At 39.4% G+C, this 19,230-nt stretch overlaps 1 protein-coding gene across 2 annotated transcripts in view; it reads left to right on the forward strand.

The window, feature by feature from the left end:
• Nucleotides 1-261: 261 nt before the first annotated feature.
• LOC150083221 (uncharacterized) overlaps nt 262-19,230 on the forward strand; it is a 354,281-nt gene continuing 335,312 nt past the window's right edge. For both annotated transcript variants that reach the window (XM_090377110.1, XM_090377111.1), the window contains exon 1: nt 262-954. In XM_090377110.1, coding sequence (XP_090233236.1) covers nt 596-954 — 359 coding nt within the window. In that variant the 5' untranslated portion in view covers nt 262-595. The remainder of the gene's footprint in view (nt 955-19,230) is intronic.

Here is a 19,230-nt window from a genome sequence, read left to right on the forward strand (position 1 = left end):
TAAAACTTCCTGGTAACTTTGACAGTTAAAGACACATGAATGTCGGAAATCGGGATAAACAGGAAAAGCTGACGGCTATGTAACAGATAAAGCACGAGAACTACTGCACCAATAGGTTTCGAGAAATGCTCAGAGAGAACTCCAAGTAAGTTCGCAGACCATAGGTTGGGTATCGCGGCTGTAGGCTGGTGAATTCTCTTCTTCCTCTTTCACACTGGAAATATAAATATAGATTCCCGGTAACTAGTTTCACCGCTTGCAGTGTACTGTACACGAAAGCATCCGTTTTGTCACTCGTTTGTTAGTACCAATGGCTCAAGTACTATACTATGCGTATAAGCCATTCAACAGTTGCTTAGGTATCATGTGACATCCATTTTCCTCGAATCTCGCTGCTTAGCCTGTGTGTGTGTGTTTTGCTTATTAACCTCTGTGGGTTTTTCATGATGGGTAGTATTTTTCCGTGTGGTTAATGTGAATGTATTTCTGTTTGCTTTGCAATTGACGTATAGCATACGTGTTCCCTGAATTGCTTTACAGTTTGCATCCTTTTCAATTTTAGTTACTTTTCCCACCGAAGCACTTGGCTCTAGTTATGCGAGCAATGCCCGGAAGAATATTTGCGCAAAATCAAGAAAATGGACATGTAGAAATAGTGCCCTTTCAGCAGCATCCTCAGGCTGACGATTTGCAGATAGTTCATACAAATAACAGAGAAAAATTAGTTACGTTTCAAAATGATTTTAACATGAATTACGCTATAATTGTTGGTATTGTCCTAACTGACGAACGGTCGCTTGGTAAAGGTCAATCCCAGCTGTCGGATTGCAAGAATGTCGTTCTGGGTGCTATATTTATTAAAGATGTTAGCATAAATGCCGAAGAATTAAGACGACTCATGTGTTCCGAACTCCCATCCCTTCCAGCATCATTTATGTTTTTAACAAAAGAAGGGTAAGTTACTAATGACTTTATTAATGTAATTGGCAAAGGTTTAAGCTAATTATAAAGCTAAAATATAGATAAAAAGAGTAGTACAAAAACATTTTGTGAATTTTTGCAATACAATTGGATAATATGTAAGTATTCATTTACATTCATGCATATATAATTTTGGTTAGTCTTTTCAGTCTGGTGTCCCTTTCGATTGATCGTTGAGAGCAGCAGAGATTGACATTGCTAGCCCGTTACAGTGTTTATCCCCCCTTGCTTATGTTTTAAAATCGGAAAAAAATATATATATTATATTATATTAATGTATGTATGTATTTTCAGTAGCGTATAATCAGGTTCGGTGCTACCCACTGAAAACTAGGCGATTGTCTGGAAAGTTAGACAGAGGCTGAGAAGTGGCAACTGAAGTTAACATTGACAAATGCGAAGTATTGTGTATGGGTAACAGTAACCCAAGAGAAACGTACCAACTGTTTGGTAATACACTCGGGGAAGTGGAGAGTGAAAAAGACCTGGGAGTAATTGTGCAGTCAGATATGAAGTTTTTTGAGCAGTGCAGATTTAATTATGAAGATTAAATAATTGTCATAGCTATCAACAAATATTAAATTAGACTGTATTTTAAAAGTTTCGTCAAAATGCTGCTATAAAACTTCATAAAAAGAAGAAAGATTACTTGGTCGAATATACCAATTCAATGAAAAGAAGACAAAAAAATTGTCCCAGATTCAGCAATATTGCAAGTAGGCCCTGTTAAATTTATTTTTAACAACTTTCCTGTTTCTGTTATAAAAAAAAAAAGAATTTAAATATATATATTAATGAACTCCTGGCATTATGTCTCAAGTGAACTTATTTTGATTAGATTGAAATCACTTACAGGAAAACTTGAATTTCAGCAAAGCATTTGACTCAGTTCTTCATGAGAGGTTACTATGCAAGCTGGAACACACTGGAATCATAGGAAAAATTCTTACATGGATTGCAGATTGACTGCAGGGCAGGTGACAGAGAGCTGTGATTAACAGTTATCCTTTGGATTGGACTGATGTAAGAAGTGGTGTTCCCCAAGGATCAGTACCAGCACCATTGTTGTTTTTGATTTTCTTCAATGACATTCACAAAGGAATAGACGGCATGATGTTGAAATTTGCAGATGATATCAAGATTGGTAGAGTAGTTAATGATCAGTGCCAGGCATAGCTTCTCAAGGATGATTTAGATAAGACTTCAGAGATGATCAGAAAAGTGGCAGCTATCTTTTAATGGACCAAAATGCACTTGGAGAATAGCAACCACAAAATGATTTACATACTTGGTGGAGTTGAACTGAAAACAGTAGAGGAAGAAAGATTTGGGAGTTAGCATTAGTAGAGGCATATGATGCAAGAAAGCAAGCTTATGCAGCATCAGCCAAAAAAAACTTCCACTTCACCCCTCTGTTCGTCCGAAATACCTGTCCAGCTGAGCCTTAAATTTATTTAGGCTATCAACTTCCACAACAAGGGATGGAAGCCTGTTCCACCAACCAACTACACGCTGGCTAAAGGCAAATTTCCGCACATCTGTCCTACATCTGTCTTTCCTCAATTTGAATTTATGCCCTCTCAGGTGATTATTCTAAGCATGAGGCAGAATCACACCAGCATTGAGCATGCTCAAACCATTCAAGGCTTTATACACCTCTGTCAGATCACCTCGCCGGTGCCTAGTCTCCAGACACTGTAATTTGCAAAACTTAAGTCTTTCTTCGTACGAGCAACCCTTTGTTCCATTCACTAATCTTGTTGCCCTTCTCTGTACTCATTCCAGCAGCTCTACATCCTTCTTGAAATGAGACCTCCAGACCTGTATACAGTACTCAAGGTGTTGCCTGACCATTGCCTTATACAAGGGAATAATCACCTCCTTATCCCTGCTAGAAAAATTCCTGTATATCATTGATAAGACACCATGAGCTACTCTTGCACCCGTCTGCACTGCTCAGAGAACTTCATATCTGCCTGCACAATTACCCCCAGGTCATTTTCATTCTCTACCACTGTCAGTGTAGTACCACAGAATTGATACGTTGCTCTGGGGTTGCTGTTTCCCATATGTAATACTTTACATTTGTCAATGTTAAACTTCATTTGCCACCTCTCAGCCCATCTGCTCAACCTTTCCAGATCCTGTTGCAGCAGCATAGCGTGAGTAGTGTCCTTAACAAACTTGGACATTAAGCTTGATATACCATCATCAATATTATTTATAAATACAGAAAACAATAATGGACCCAACACCGAACCCTGAGGGACTCCACTAATAACATTAGTCCACGATGAGCAGTGTCCATTCATTACCACTCTCTATCTTCTCCCCCTCATGCATCCCTTTATCCATAGCAGCAATTTGCCTCCAATGCCCCTCTGCTCCAATTTGTGCAACAGTATCAAAAGCCTTTCTAAGATCCAAGTATATAATATCAAAGTTATTCCCTGCATCCAGTTCTTTTGTGACTGCATCATAGTATCCAATCAAATTGGTCAGGCAAGACTTCCCCTTAACAAAACCATGCTATGTCCGAGCTATAACTGAAGTCTTGTCTAGATGATCCTGCAGTGCTTCTTTAACCAGTGCCTCCATTAATTTTCCTGAAACAGAAGTTAAACTCATAGGTCTATAATTACTTGTGTCAGCCTTTGATCCTCCTTTGTGAATTGGGGTCACATTTGCACATCTCCAGTCTATGGGTACTTCCCCTGAGTCCAAGAAAGCTCTCATAATTATGGCTAAGGGTTTGCTTACTTCCTTTGCTGCCTCCTTTAATATAACTGGATAAATCTCATCCACCCCAGGTGCCTTTCTTGTGTTTATCTTCAACAATTTCTCCTCCACTTTACTCTCAGTTATTACAAGATTATCTAGCTTACTGCCAGAGTTGAATACACCTCTGGAATTCCCCTCGCTGAATAACTCCTCATGTGTGAATGTTGATGCAAAATATTCATTTAGTTTGTTAGTTACCTGAGCAGGATCATCAACAGTTGAATCATCAATATCAAGTGGACCAATCCGATTCATTCCCTTCCTTCTAGAATTTACATGAGCAAAAAACTCTTTGCATCTCTTGCCAAAGATTTCTTGTAATCTGCCTGTGCTTGCCTAACCTCCTTTGTAACTTGGTTACAGATCAACTTATATCTATCATAGGCTTCTGTGTGACGTGTTAATTTATATGTATCTCATGCATTTTTCTTCTCTGCCATGTGTCTCATTAGTTCATCTGACATCCATTTAGACCTAAACCTTGAACAATATTTCTAAATTGGTATGTAAAGCCTAGTAGCTTCCAAGATAAGTTCTTTGAATGCTTCCCATTTTGAATTTGCTGTTGGTAACATCATCAGTTGGTCCCACTGTATAGAATTTAAATACTGTCTCAGACCATCGTAGTTGCCTTTACGAAAGCAATAACCCTTCCCTTTACCTCTGATGGTAGTTACCTCTTTGAGTAAATCCCACTTCAGCACACTGATCACTGCCACCTAGTGGTTCCTCTATCTGCAGATTCTTAATGCATGAAGAATCACTACTGATAATCAAATCAAGAGTATTACTCCCTCTAATTGCCTCCTGAACATGCTGATATAGAAAACACTCATGTAATAAATCCACAAAAGCCTTGCTAGTGTGTGATTGACCAACCCACAAATTCCAGTCAATATCTGAGAAATTAAAATCCCCCATTATAAGACTCTCTGATTTACTGGCCCACTCTATTTTCCTGTACAGTTTCTTATTATACTCATCAGAGTCATTAGGCCTATAGCACACTCCTACTCTCAATTTTGATCTCCCAATGCTTATGTCACACCAAACTGTCTTGACACTGCACTGTCCAGCAATATCGACTGGCTTCACTTCCTTGGATTTTATGTGTTTCTTAACTAATAGCACATCCACTCCTCCCTTCCTATCCTGTCTATCCTTTCTGTAGACATTGTACTCCCCAAATTCCAGTTCTGCATTCCTTATATCTGTGTGACACCACGTCTCTGATATCCCAACAATTAGGAGGATATGGTTGGACATGATGCTAGCACTGTAGACAGGTGGCAAGATGGGACCCATGGTGTGTTATGAGTGATTTATTGAACACTTGCTTGTAGAGATAGGAAGATCATAATACCATGATATAAGGTAATTGTGAGGCCACATTTGGAATTCTGCGTCCAGGTATGGAGATTGCAGCTAAAAGAATATTGAGTTTCTTGAAAGAAATGAAAGACAAGCAACAAGCCTAGTAAGATTACCAAAAAAAAAAAGCACCCATGTGATGAAAGACTGAAAACATTGGCAGCAGAGCTTGGAAACTAGGCTCCTTAATGGAGATTTGATTGAGGTGTATAAGGCTCTGACAGATGAAAGTAAAATGGAAGGCGACATCTCCACTGTTATAAATGATTTCAGAACTAAGGTACATAAATCAAATACAAGGAGGAGTTAGGCTGCATGGCAAGAAATTGTTTTAGCTAGTGAGTTGTTAATTATTTTAAATAAATTGTGTCTGTGAGTGCTCAGATATATCTCCAATTCACAAAGAGTGATCAAAGGTGACACAAGTAATTACAGACCTGTTAGGTTAATTTCTGTTCCAAGGAAAATAACAACGGAGTGACTGGTTAAAGAAGCATTGCAGGATCATCTAGAAAAAACTGCAGATACAGCATGGGTTTGTTAAGGGGAGGTCTTGTCTGACCAATTTGACAGCTGGGTGAAAAAATAATTTTGATATCATATACTTTGATTTCAGGCAAGCTTTTGATAATATTGCACAAGGAAGACTACTGTACAAATTTGAGCAGTATGACATTACATTAAGGGCAAGTTGCTACAATTGATAAAAGGATGGTTGAGTGGGAGGAGACAGAGTGGTAATCAGCGGACACTACTCTTTTTGGACTAATGTTATTAGTGGAGGCCCCCAGGGTTCGTGTTGGGCTCATTGTTGTTTTGTATATTTATCAATGATATTGATGAAGGCTCAATGTCCAAGTTTACAGATGATACAAAGGTTGGCGGGGTTGTTAATGACGGTATGCTACTGCAGCAGGACCTAGAAAAGTTGGGCAGATGGGCTGAGAAGTGGCAAATGAAGTTTAACATTGATAAATGCATATGGGTAGCAGTAACCCCAGAGAAATGTTACCAACTATGTGCTACTACATTCAGGGTGGTAGAGAATGGAAAAAGACCTGGGGATAATTGTGCAGTCAGGTATGAAGTACAGTGTAGACAGGCTGCTAGAGCAGGTCATGGGGTCTTGTCAATGATATACAGGAATTTTGCTATTAGGGAAAAGGAGGTGATTAACCCTTTGTATAAGGCAATCATCAGGCCACGCCTTGTGTACTGCATAGAGGTCTGGGTGCCTCATTTTAGGAAGGATGTAGAGTTGCTAAAATGAGTATAGAGAGAAGTGCAACAAGATTGGTGAGGGGAACGAAGGAGTCCTCTTACCAAGAAAGGTTCTGAAAATTGCAGCATCTGGAGACTAGGCACCTGTGAGGTGATCTGATTGAGGTGTGTAAGGCCTTGGATGGTTTGAGCAGGCTCAATATGGGATTCATCCTCTTGCTCAGATTGTGAACCTGAGGGGGCATAAATTCAAATTGAGGAAAGACTGTTATAGAATAGATGTGTGGAAATTTGCCTTTAGCCAGTGGGTAGTTGATTGCTGGAACAAACTTCCATCTGTTGTTGCAGAAGTTGAAAGCTTAAATAAATTCAAGAAAGAACTAGACAAATTTTGGATTGAAACGATGGGTGAAATGGGAAAGTTTTTTTTTTTTTTTTTTTTCTTTTAGGCTGATGCTGTATAAGCTTGCTTTCTTACATTATATGCCTCTATCTGAGAATCTTCAAAATAATATCAGAGACACATGAATATTTAGGAACTTGATAATGAACTTAGTTTATCAGAAAGCATGTTAATTTAAGAAAATGGAGTTTCCCAGCCATCATACCTTACATCAACACATGCTTTGTAAAAAGGATAGGTGGAACAGGACCAGGGTATGTCTGCCAGGGGCAAGGGTTGATGACGTTGTAGAGCAGATATCATCTTTTAAGGGCACAAAAGGTGATATAGTTGTACACGTTGGCACTAATGACATTAAGAGAAGGAGACCAGCGGAATTACTTAACAAGTACAGGTCGCTGTTGAAAAAAAGCCGTGAAGTAGGGTTAAATTTGAAAGTGTCTGCAATTCTGCCCAGACACGATAGGAGGGAGTATATGATGAGAGCCTTGTCGATCAATTCGGCCCTGGAAAGATTGTGCAAGGCTCAAGGGGTACAATTTTTTTCAGGAGAGATTAACAGGAGAGATTGCTTCTACAGGGATGGGATACACTTAAATAGAAAGGGTGCAAGAATATTTGCTGATGCTACCGAGGCAGTGTTAGGTGGGTCGGAAAACTGCTAGCTTGGGGGGAGACAAAGACTAATGGATTAACAGTAGCCACTGGCAGAGGTGAAAGAGATTCTTGCACTGCTTCTATTGGAATGAGCACTGCTTCTATTGGAATGAGCAGAAGCCTGAAAAACAAGATGCAGGATATTTCAGAGACTGCTGGAAGTCATTGTGATACAAGTAAACACATGGGTTGTGTTAGGGTAGCTAAGAATAGAAACAAGTGCAGGTATACTTGCGTGTACACCAATTCTAGGAGTTTAGTAAATAAATTTGATGAATTTGAGGTATTGCTCAAAACATCAAAGGCAGATATTGTTGGGATATCAGAGACGTGGTGTCACACAGATATAAGGAATGCAGAACTGGAATTTGGGGAGTACAATGTGTATAGAAAGGATAGACAGGACAGGAGGGGAGGAGGGGTTATGCTATTAGTTAAAAAACACATAAAATCCAAGGAAGTGAAGCCAGTCGACATTGATGGACAGGGCAGTGTCGAGTCAGTTTGGTGTGACATAAGCATAGGTAAATCAAAATTGAGAGTAGGAGTGTGCTATAGGCCTAATGACTCTGATGAGTATAATAAGATACTGTACAGGGAAATAGAATGGGCCAGTAAATCAGAGAGTCTTATAATGGGGGATTTTAATTTCCCAGATATTGACTGGAATTTGTGGGTTGGTCACTCACACACTAGCAGGGCTTTTGTGGATTTATTGGATGATTGTTTTCTACACCAGCATGTTCAGGAGGCAACTAGAGGGAGTAATACTCTTGATCTGATTATCAGTAGTGATTCTTCAAGCATTAGGAATCTGCAGATAAAGGAACCACTGGGTGGCAGTGATCACAGTGTGCTGAAGTGGGATTTACTCAAGGAGGTAACTACCATCAGAGGCAAAGGGAAGGGTTTTTGCTTTCGTAAAGGCGACTATGATGGTCTGAGACAGTATTTAAATTCTATACAGTGGGACGAACTGATGATGTTACCAACAGCAAATTCAAAATGGGAAGCATTCAAGGAACTAATCTTGGAAGCTACCAGGCTTTACATACCAACCAAGAAATATTGTTCAAGGTTCAGGCCTAAATGGTTGTCAGATGAACTAATGAGACATATGGCAGAGAAGAAAAATGCATGGGATACATACAAATTAATGGGTGACATGGAAGCCTATGATAGATATAAGTTGGTCTGTAACCAAGTTACAAAGGAGATTAGGCAGGCAAAGGCAGATTATGAGAAATCCTTGGCAAAGGACGCAAAGAAAAACAGAAAAGAGTTCTTTACCTATTTAAACTCAAGAAGGAAAGGGATGAATCAGATTGGTCCACTGGATGTTGATGGTTCAACAGTTGAGGATCCTGCTCAGGTGGCTAACAATCTAAACGAGTATTCTGCATCTACATTCACACATGAGGAGTTATTCAGGAAGGGGAATGTCGTAGGTGAAGTAAACATTGGCAGTGAGCTAGATTATTTTCTAATAACTGAGTGGAAAGTGGAGGAGAAATTGCTGAGGATAAACATAAAAAAGGCACCAGGGGTGGATGGGATCTATCCAGTTATATTAAAGGAGGCAGCAAAGGAAGTAAGCAAACCCCTAGCCATAATTATGAGAGCTTCTTTGGACTCAGGGGAGGTACCCATGGACTGGAGATGTGCAAATGTAACCCCAATTCACAAAGGAGGATCAAAGGCTGACACAAGTAATTATAGACCTGTTAGTTTAACTTCGGTTCCAGGAAAATTAATGGAGGCACTGGTTAAAGAAGCACTGCAGGATCATCTGGACAAGAATTCAGTTATAGCTCAGACACAGCATGGTTTTGTTAAGGGCAGGTCTTGTCTGACCAATTTGATTGGCTACTGTGATGTAGTCACAAAAGAACTGGATGCAGGGAATAACTTTGATATTATATATTTGGATCTTAGAAAGGCATTTGATACTGTTGCGCATGGAAGACTGCTGCACAAATTGGAGAAGTGTGGCATTGGAGGCAAATTGCTGCTATGGATAAAGGGATGGTTGAGTGGCAGAAGACAGAGAGTGGTAATCAATGGACACTGCTCAACGTGGACTAATGTTATTAGTGGAGTTCCTCAGGGTTCAGTGTTGGGTCCATTGTTGTTTTCTGTATTTATAAATGATATTGATGATGGTGTATCAGGCTTAATGTCCAAGTTTGCAGACGATACCAAGGTTGGCAGGGTTGTTAAGGACACTACTGATACTATGCTGCTGCAACAGGATCTGGAAAGGTTGAGCAGATGGGCTGAGAGGTGGCAAATGAAGTTTAACATTGACAAATGTAAAGTACTACATATGGGAAACAGTAACCCCAGATCAATGTATCAACTCTGTGGTACTACGCTGACAGTGGTAGAGAATAAAAAGGACCTGGGGGTAATTGTGCAGGCAGATATGAAGTTCTCTGAGCAGTGCAGACGAGCTGCAAGAGTAGCTCATGGTGTCTTGTCAATGATATACAGGAATTTTTCTAGCAGGGATAAGGATGTGATTATTCCCTTGTATAAGGCATTGGTCAGGCCACACCTTGAGTACTGTATACAGGTCTGGAGGCCTCATTTCAAGAAGGATGTAGAGCTGCTCGAACGAGTACAGAGAAGGGCAACAAGATTAGTGAATGGAACAAAGGGTTGCTCTTACGAAGAAAGGCTTAAGTTTTGCAAATTACAGAGCCTGGAGACTAGGCATCGGCGAGGTGATCTGATAGAGGTGTATAAGGCTTTGAATGGCTTGAGCATGCTCAATGCCGATGGGATTCTTCCTCTTGTTCAGAATAATCACCTAAGAGGGCATAAATTCAAATTGAGGAAGGACGGATGTCGGATAGATGTGCGGAAATTTGCCTTTAGCCAGCGGGCAGTTGGTTTGTGGAATAGACTCCCATCGCTTGTTGTTGAAGTTGATAGCCTAAATAAATTTAAGGCTCAGCTGGACAGGTATTTCGAACGAACGGAGGGGTGAAATGGGAGTAGTGGTTGGTTTTTTTTTTTTTGGCTGATGCTGAATAAGCTTGCTTTCTTGCATCATATGCCTCTACTAATGCTAATGCTAAACACCTGAATCATTTTGGAGAACAGCATCAGCACAGTTGCTTTTGCTGGTTAGCCTAATAGCCAATGTTCTGGATAAATTAAGTGAGGATCTTCCGTTTTGTTGAAATAGAGACTGAAGTAGCATTAGAGATGTATCTCAGAAATGGAGGTTCCCAGAAGCCTCTCTTTCAGATTTTCATAGGTTAAGTTGCCAGATTCTTATTATGTTAGCCTAGGCTTTAGGCATTGGATCACAGTATTGCTAATCTGGAGGATGAGTAAAATTGCTAGAAACTTACCACATACAGATTCTCATGTTGCTGGGCTGGTTGAGAGAAAAAGTTGCAATTACCATCACATTCAAGGCACAGAATTAACTATAGTGGCCTGGAACTTTGTTACAGTTTATCGTACGCATCAGTAATGTTATTCCCAGTCATAAAATTTTTTGTAAAACTATTCTGGTTCATCAATCAAATAAATTGTTACAGTTCAAACATCTTTAATATGAACTGTTCAAGTGTTTGTATAGCTATAATCAAATGTTCAGAGTGAGAGCATGCTTTCTGCTGAGAGAGTCATGTTAAAATTTATTATCATTATCATTATTAGTAGTGCCATATGATGCAAGAAGGCGAGCTTTGTAAAGCATCAATTAAACAAAAAAACCCCTTCCCACATCACCTATCCATCCCTTCTAATAACTTGTCTAGTTCTTTAAATTTATTCTAACTGCACATTTGTGCAACAAATGAATGTTTATTCTGACAATCAACTACCCGCTGGCTGAAGACAAAATTCCTCATATTTATTCTGCAAATATCCTTCCTCAGTTTGTATTTATGTCCCTTCATATGTATAGTTCCCCAGGGTTCAGTGCTGGGCCCATGGTTGTTTTGTGTATTCATCAATGATATTGATGAAGGTATATCAGGATTAATGTCCAAGTTTGCAGATGATACAAAGGTTGGCAGGGTTGTTATCTAAATAAGTTGGGCAAAAGGGCTGAGAAGTGGCAACTGAAGTTTAACATTGACAAATGCAAAGTACTGCATATGGGCAGTAATAACCCAAGAGAAACGTATCAACTGTGTTGTACTACACTCAGGGAAATGGAAAGTGAAAAGGACCTGGGGTAATTGTGCAGTCAAATATGAAGTTTGCTGATAGTGCAGATGGGTGCCAGGGCAGGTCATGGAGTCTTGTCAATGATATATAGGAATTTTTCTAGCAGGGACAGGGAGGTTATTATCCCATTGTACAAGACAATGGTCAGGCCACACCTTGAACTGTATTCAGGTCTAGAGGCCTCATTTTAGGAAGGATGTAGAGCTGCTGGAGCGAGGGCAGAGAAGGGCAACAAGATTAGTGAATGGAACAAAGGGTTGCGCTTACAAACTAAGGCTTAAGTTTTAAGTTTTTTTTATGAAGAAAGACTTAAGTTTTTGCAAAATTACTGTCTGGAGACTAGGCGCCTGCAAGGTGATCTGATTGAGGTGTATAAAGACTTGAATGATTTGAGCATGCTCAATGCTGATGGGATTCTTCCTCTTGCTCAGAATAATCGTCTGAGAGGGCATAAATTCAAATTGAGGAAAGACAGTTGTAGGATAGATGTGTGGAAGTTTGCCTTTAGCCTGCTGCATGTGGTTGATTGCTGGAACAAACTTTGATCTGTTGTTGTAGAAGTTGATAGCTTAAATAGATTCAACGCAGAACTATACAAACATTTGGAGCGAGTGGACGGGTAAAATTACAAAGTTTTTTTTTTTTTTTTTTTTGGCTGATGCTATATAAGCTTGCTTTCTTGCATCATATGCTAATGCTAACTGAATGATTCCCTTTTAGTTTCCCATAGTGATGGCTAGAGAGTGAATGGCTCAAGTCGTTAGTGAATCTAATTACTTGAGTCACTGAGCAGAGCCATAGCCACCTAACTACCTTTGTGGTGACACTGACAGTCGGTGTAACAGTGCTCCAGTTACAACAACAAAATGACTAGATCCAGCAAATAGTACATTATCCTTCAAAGTCTGTGAACAAATCCAACTTGATTTGGCAAGAATTTGATTATATTGGCATATCTTGTTCAAATAGAAAATCCTAGAGCATCCAATACTGTATTTAAATGTTGGTCCCTCTTTTCAAGGTATAAAGGTCTACTGAATATATATACTTGATAACCGCTAATACTCTATAATTACAACTGCAGTTCCAAGTATTTTTGGAAAATCATTGGAGGTAAATTGTTCCAGGGACCAAAAGTACAGATCAATAGTTGAGGCATATGATGCAAGAAAGCAAGCTTATACAGCATCAGCCAAAAAAAAACAAAAAAAAAAAACCCTTTCCATTTCACCCATCCGGTCACTCCAAATGTTTATCTAGTTCAGCCTTAAATTTATTTAAGCTGTCAACTTCCACAACAACAACAGATGGAAGTCTGTTCCAGCAATCAACTGCCAGTTGGTTAAAGGCAAACTTCTGCACATCTATTCTACAATTGTCTTTCCTCAATTTGAATCTATGTCCCCTCAAGATCTTAGTCTGAGCAAGCGGAAGTATCCCATCAGCATTGAACCTGCTCAAACCATTCAAGGTCTTATACACCTCAATCAGATCACCTTGGCAGGTACCTAGTCTCCAGATGCTGCAACTTCCAGAACTTAAGCCTTTCTTCATAAGCACACCCCTTTGTTCCTCTCACCAATCTTGTTGCCCTTCTCTGTACTCGTTCTAGCAACTCTACATCCTTCCTAAAATGAGGCCTCCATACCAGTGCACAGTGCTCAAGGTGTGGCCTAACCATTGCCTTATACAAAGGGATAATCACTTCCTTGTCTCTGCTAGCAAAATTCCTATACAGTAAACCTTTGATTTAAATCACTAATAGGGGAGAAGGGGCGTCCATTAATGCCGAAAATCCGTTAAATTGAATATAACCTGTGGGGGCATTTTTTATTGTTCTTAATGTAAAAAAAAAAAAAAAAAAAAGCTTTAATACAATATACAGTACTGTACAATATAAAATTATTAAATTATAATAAAGAATATGTAATATTCTGTTATAAATATAAAATGTTGCAATTAAGGCGCCTCCGTGGGCAGGAGCAGCAGTGCGTAGCACATGCTTCTTGATTAGACGGAGTTTGAGCCCGTGACCACCAAATATGGAGGATGTGGAAAAGTCAGGAAATGACCACCGCATATCCCCGGAGCAATATGGGTTTAGTTGCTAATGCTCCTAAAAACCCAAATAACAAAGAAACAAACAAACAAACGAACAGCCTGCTCATATCCGTTATCTGGGAAAACAGCTATTTGAGCACGTTTTCAGAAAGAATAAAAAAACAATTTCCTGAATTTGATTATAAAACTAAAAGTAAATAATTATCAAAACAATAATGGAAATAGGTGATTATTATTAATTTTTAATTAATAATAACACTGAAGTTTTGTATAACCAAAAAAAATAATATGGTCGAGATTAATATGTACATTACTGTATTATTATTTGTCTGGTCCATTAAATCTGAAATCCATTATATTGGGGTCCTTTAAATCGAGGGTTTACTGTATATCATTGACAAAACTCCATGACGTGCTCTGGCAGCCCGTCTGCACTGCTCAGAGAACTTTATATCTGACTGCACAATTACCCCTTGGTCTTTTTCATTCTCCACTTCCCTGAGTGTGGTACCACAGAGTTGGTACATTTTTCTTGGGTTACTGCTACCCATATGCAGTACTTTGTATTTGTCAATGTTAAACTTCAGTTGCCACTTCTCAGCCCATCTGCATAACTTTTCTAGATCATGCTGCAGTAACATACTATCTTTAATGCCATTAACAACCCTGCAAACTTGGACATTAAGCCAGATATACCTTCATCGTTATCATTGATGAATACACAAAACAACAATGGGCCCAGCACCGAAACCTGGGGAACTCCACTAATAACACCAACCCACGAAGCGAAGTGTCCATTGATTACCACTCTGTCATCTCCCACTCAACTATCCCTAAATCCATTGTAGCAACTTGCCCTTAATGCCATACCTCTCCAATTTCTACAGTAGTCTTCCATGTGCAAGAGTATCAAAAGATTTACTGAAATCCAAGTATATGATATCAAAATTATTTTTAACATCCAGTTCCTTTGTGATCACATCATAGTATCCAATGAAATTGGTCAGACAAGACTTTCTCTTAACAAACCGTGCTGTTTCTGAACTATTGCTGCTCTCTTGTCTCGGTGATCCTGTATCACCTCTTTAACCAGGGACTCCATTATTTTCCCCGGAACAGAAGTTAAACTAACAAGGCTATTATTATTTGAGTCACCCTTTGAACCCCCATTAGAATTGGGGATACATTTGCACATCTCCAGTCCATGGAGACCTCTCCTGACTCTAAGGATGCTCTCATAATTATGGCTAAGGGTTTGCTTACTTCCCTTGCTGCCTCCTTCATTATAACCAGATAGATTCCATCTGCCCCAGGTGCCTTTTTTGTTTAACTTCAGCAATTTCTCCTCCACTTTGCTCTCAGTTATCACAAAATCACTTAGCTCTCAATTAGAGTTTGATATACGTCTGGCATTCCCCTCCTTGAATAATTCCTCATGGGTGAATGTAGATATGAATACTCATTGTTTATCAGCTACTTCAGCAGGATCATCAATAGTTGAACCGTCTATATTAAGTGGACCAATCTGATTTATCCCGTTCCTTCGGCCTAACCTCCTTTGTGACTTGATTACAGCCTAGCTTATATCTGTTGTAGGCTTCTGTGTCACCTAATAATTTATATGCATCCCATGCATTTTTCTTCTCTGCCACGAGCCTTATTAATTCATCCGGCATCCATTTAGGCCTGAACCTTGAACCGTATTTCTTCGTTGGTATGAAAAGCCTAGTAGCCTCCAAGATTAAGTCCCTGAAGGCTTCCCATTTAGAATTCACTGTTGGTAACGTCATCAGTTGATCCCACTCTATAGAATTTAAAAACTGTCTGAGACCTCTGTAGTCACCTTTATGAGAAAAAAAAACCCTTCCCTTTACCCTTGACCATAGGTACATCTTTAAGTAAATCCCAAATCAGTACATTGTGATCACTGTCACCTAGTGGTTCCTTTATCTGCAAATTCCTAATGAATGCATTATCACTGCTGATAATCAGATCAAGGGTATTGCTCCCTCTGGTTGCCCCTCAAACATGTTGCTGTAGAAAACAATCCTCCAGTAAATCCACAAAAGTCTTGCAAGCATGCAAGTGACAACCCACAAGTTCCAGTCAGTGTCTGGAAAGTTAAAATCCCCCATTACAAGACATTATGATTTACTGACCCATTCTATTTCTGTGCACAACTGTTCATTGTACTCCTCAGCATCATCTATAACATACTCCTCCTCTCATTTTCCTTTTCCCAGTGTTTATGTCACACCAAACAGACTCAACATTGCACTCTCCACCCGTATCAACTGGATGCACTTCCTTTGATTTTGTGTTTCTTATCTAAAGCATAGCCCGTCCTCCTCCCTTCCTACCCTGTCTGTTCTTTCTGTACACATTGTACTTCCCAAATTCCAATTCTGCACTGCTTATATCTGTGTGACACCCCTTGTCTCTGATATCCCAACAATAACTGCCTTTCATGTCTTGATCAGCAATTCAAATTCATCAATTTTATTTACTATACTTCTAGCATTAGTGTATACATGCACTTTTTCTTACTCTTAGTTACACTAACACAGCCCATGTGTTTACTTGTTCCATGATGACTCCCACCAGCTCTTGAAATCCCCAACAACTTGCTCTCTGGGCTGCTGCTCATTACAATAGAAGCAGTGCAAATCCCACAGACTAAAAGATTAACGGTAACCGCAGGCTACCGTTAATCTTTTAGTCTGTGAATCCGCCAAAACTAGCAGTTTTCCAATCCACCTAACACTGCCTCGATAGCATCAGCAAATATTCTTGCACTCTTTCTATTTAAGTGTATCTCATCCCTGTAGAAGCAGTTTCTGATGTTAGCAAGCACAGACCATGCTGAAAAAAATTCTACCCCGTGAGCCTAGCACAATCTCTCCAGGGCCGAATTGATTGACAAGGCTCTCATCATATACTCCCTCGTATCGTGTCTGGGCAGAATTGCAGACACTTTTAAATTTAATCCTAACTCACAACTTTTTTTCTAATCTCTTACTCTTAAGGTCATTAATGCCAACGTGTACAACAATATCATCTTTTGTGCCCTTAAAAGATGATATCTGCTCTACAACGTCATCAAATTTTGTCCCTGGCAGACATACCCTGGTTCTGTTCCACCTCTCATTTTTGTATACCATATTCCCCATCTCCCTGACAATAGAGTCACCGACAATAAATGGAGAATCACCAAATGTGTACCAGGTTTACAAATGAAAAACTCTAAAATCATTCTTCTCAATTTGTATCAAAAAAAAAAAAGTTAATTTTAATTTTTTTTGTACTTTTAATTGTTTGTGTTCTTTAGTCTCCCATTGTACTAATATTTACTACTATACGTTATATTTTTGTTATTATTTCATAAAACAAGTTATATTAATATAATTTGTTTTTTATTTCTTCATACATTAATTAAAATATTTGAAGAAATAAAAAATAAAACATTGGGATTTTTCCCTTATTGTATGAATGAAAAAAAAAATTAATTGGATAAATGAATAGAAGATCCTAGAGCATCCAATACTGTATTTAAATGTTGCGCACTCTTTTCAAGATACAAAGGTCTACTGAATATATATACTTAATAAATTGCAGTGAGATTTGTAGGATGCAAATCTAAAAAAAACTAAATTTTTATTGTTAATGAGTACATTATTAATTTTATTATTATTAATAAAATTGGATGGGAGAAAAGTATAAGAAAAGTATTTCTTATACTTTTCTCCCATCAGCCCTTTAAAAAAAATCATGAAGAGTGGATCCACTTTTCCAAATATGCAAGTGTATTCCCAAGGGCCCAAAAACAGCATGCCCATTCATAGTGCAGGACTCCAAAAACAGTAAATAGCTGAGAGATCTGTAGTATGTAGGGATTAGTGGTAGGGATGGAAGCAATGAATTAAAATGGATTAGTTTTAATTTTAGTACAGCTGTAGGTTTTGAAGTTAGGATTAATTTTGAAATTGTCTGCAATCCTGCCCAGACAGGATAGGAGGGAGCACAGTGTTGTCAATCAGTTCGGTCCTGGAGAGATTCTGTAAGGCTCTTGGGTAGAATTTTTCCTCAACATGGTCTGTGCTTGTTAATAAAAACTTTTTTTTATTATTATTTTTTTTTTTACAGGAATGGTATATGTCCTTGAGGTTGTCACAGACATTCTCTCAGATATGCCAGACAAGCTGTACTTGCTACATGGGAGTCTAAAATTCTGATTTAACTGATATTCCGGTGACATTCAAGTCAAGTGAACCCAATTTCGGTTAAGTCCGGACGGTCTGTGACAGCCAAATCCTCTGCTTGCACCTTCACGATGGTGGGACCGTTAGTAATCCTGGGTATAACCTCCATGCACAAGCACACTGTGGGTGACTACCCAGGGTGTGAACCAACATAAGCAGGGGTCGAGGTGTGGCGCCAACACCACACGGAGGAATGCCGCCCCCCTCTGTTAGTTAGTGTTAGTTTGGTTTTTAGGAGCATTAGCAACTAAGGCCATATTGCTCTGGGATATGCGGTGGTCATTCCCTGACCTTTCCGCATCCTCCGTATATGGTGGTGACGGGCTCGAACCCCGGTCTAATCAAGAAGTGTGTGCTACGCATTGCTGCTCCTTCCCACCTGGCTATGGAGACGCCTTCCCCCTCTGTGTTACAGGCAATACTAGGTGGCAGATGACTCTCATCAACCGGTGCAATACCACCACTTTGCTTATCGGAGGCTTGAAGTGGTGGGACCCATGTTTAGTCTCCAGAGCTAAGTTCCGGTCAACCCTTCCCCACCTCTTCCATCATGCAGTATGACGTTTGAGGTTATGATGAACATCATGGCGAGATCAAATCTTCCTTACATTTCGAGGGTACAGCTTTAAAACGGTGTTCGCAGGCCGGCTGCTACTTAGTACACCGGACCAAACCTATTGGTAACTCTTTAGGAGGCTTCCGGATCAGCTAGTGTATAATCTTACTACCTCTACTCTGCCAGACAGTGACTGGAGGGAGTCTGAGTAGTGCGGATGGGGAGGCATTGTAGAGGCCACATTATGTCCCCCCCCACCACACTTTTTCTTACTATTGAATACACCATGATTTGTCAAACTAATAGAGTAAGCTTATCCACGAAAAGATCTAAACCTCCCAAACACTTCCTACTTCATTTCATAAATGTATGTGGTCTCATTTCTAATCTCAACAACGTTCATTTCCACTTGCAGTCTGCCAAACCCCATGTACTTTTTCTGACAGGACAGAATCTCAGTTATCAGTTGATTCAACTACTGCTCATCTCACTTGCCCAAATTATTCGCTGCATGATTTCTTTCGTCTCAAAGGTGGTACTTGTGCATATGTCCGTTCTGATATTCCTTGTCAGAGACTTGGTAATTTGGAATCTCATCTTTTCGATCTTTTCTGGCTTAAAATCTCTCTACCTCATTGTGTCAAATTCATCTGTTGTCTCTACCATTCTCCCAATTCCACTAATCACATGGAGCTCTTTGACTTCCTCTTTCCAACTTGACTTTCTCCAGTCCAGCTTCCCTAACAGTG

The sequence above is a fragment of the Mastigoproctus giganteus genome, chromosome 7, assembly GCF_048544385.1.
Source record: "Mastigoproctus giganteus isolate SK-2022 chromosome 7, ASM4854438v1, whole genome shotgun sequence".
Taxonomy (NCBI): domain Eukaryota; kingdom Metazoa; phylum Arthropoda; class Arachnida; order Uropygi; family Thelyphonidae; genus Mastigoproctus; species Mastigoproctus giganteus.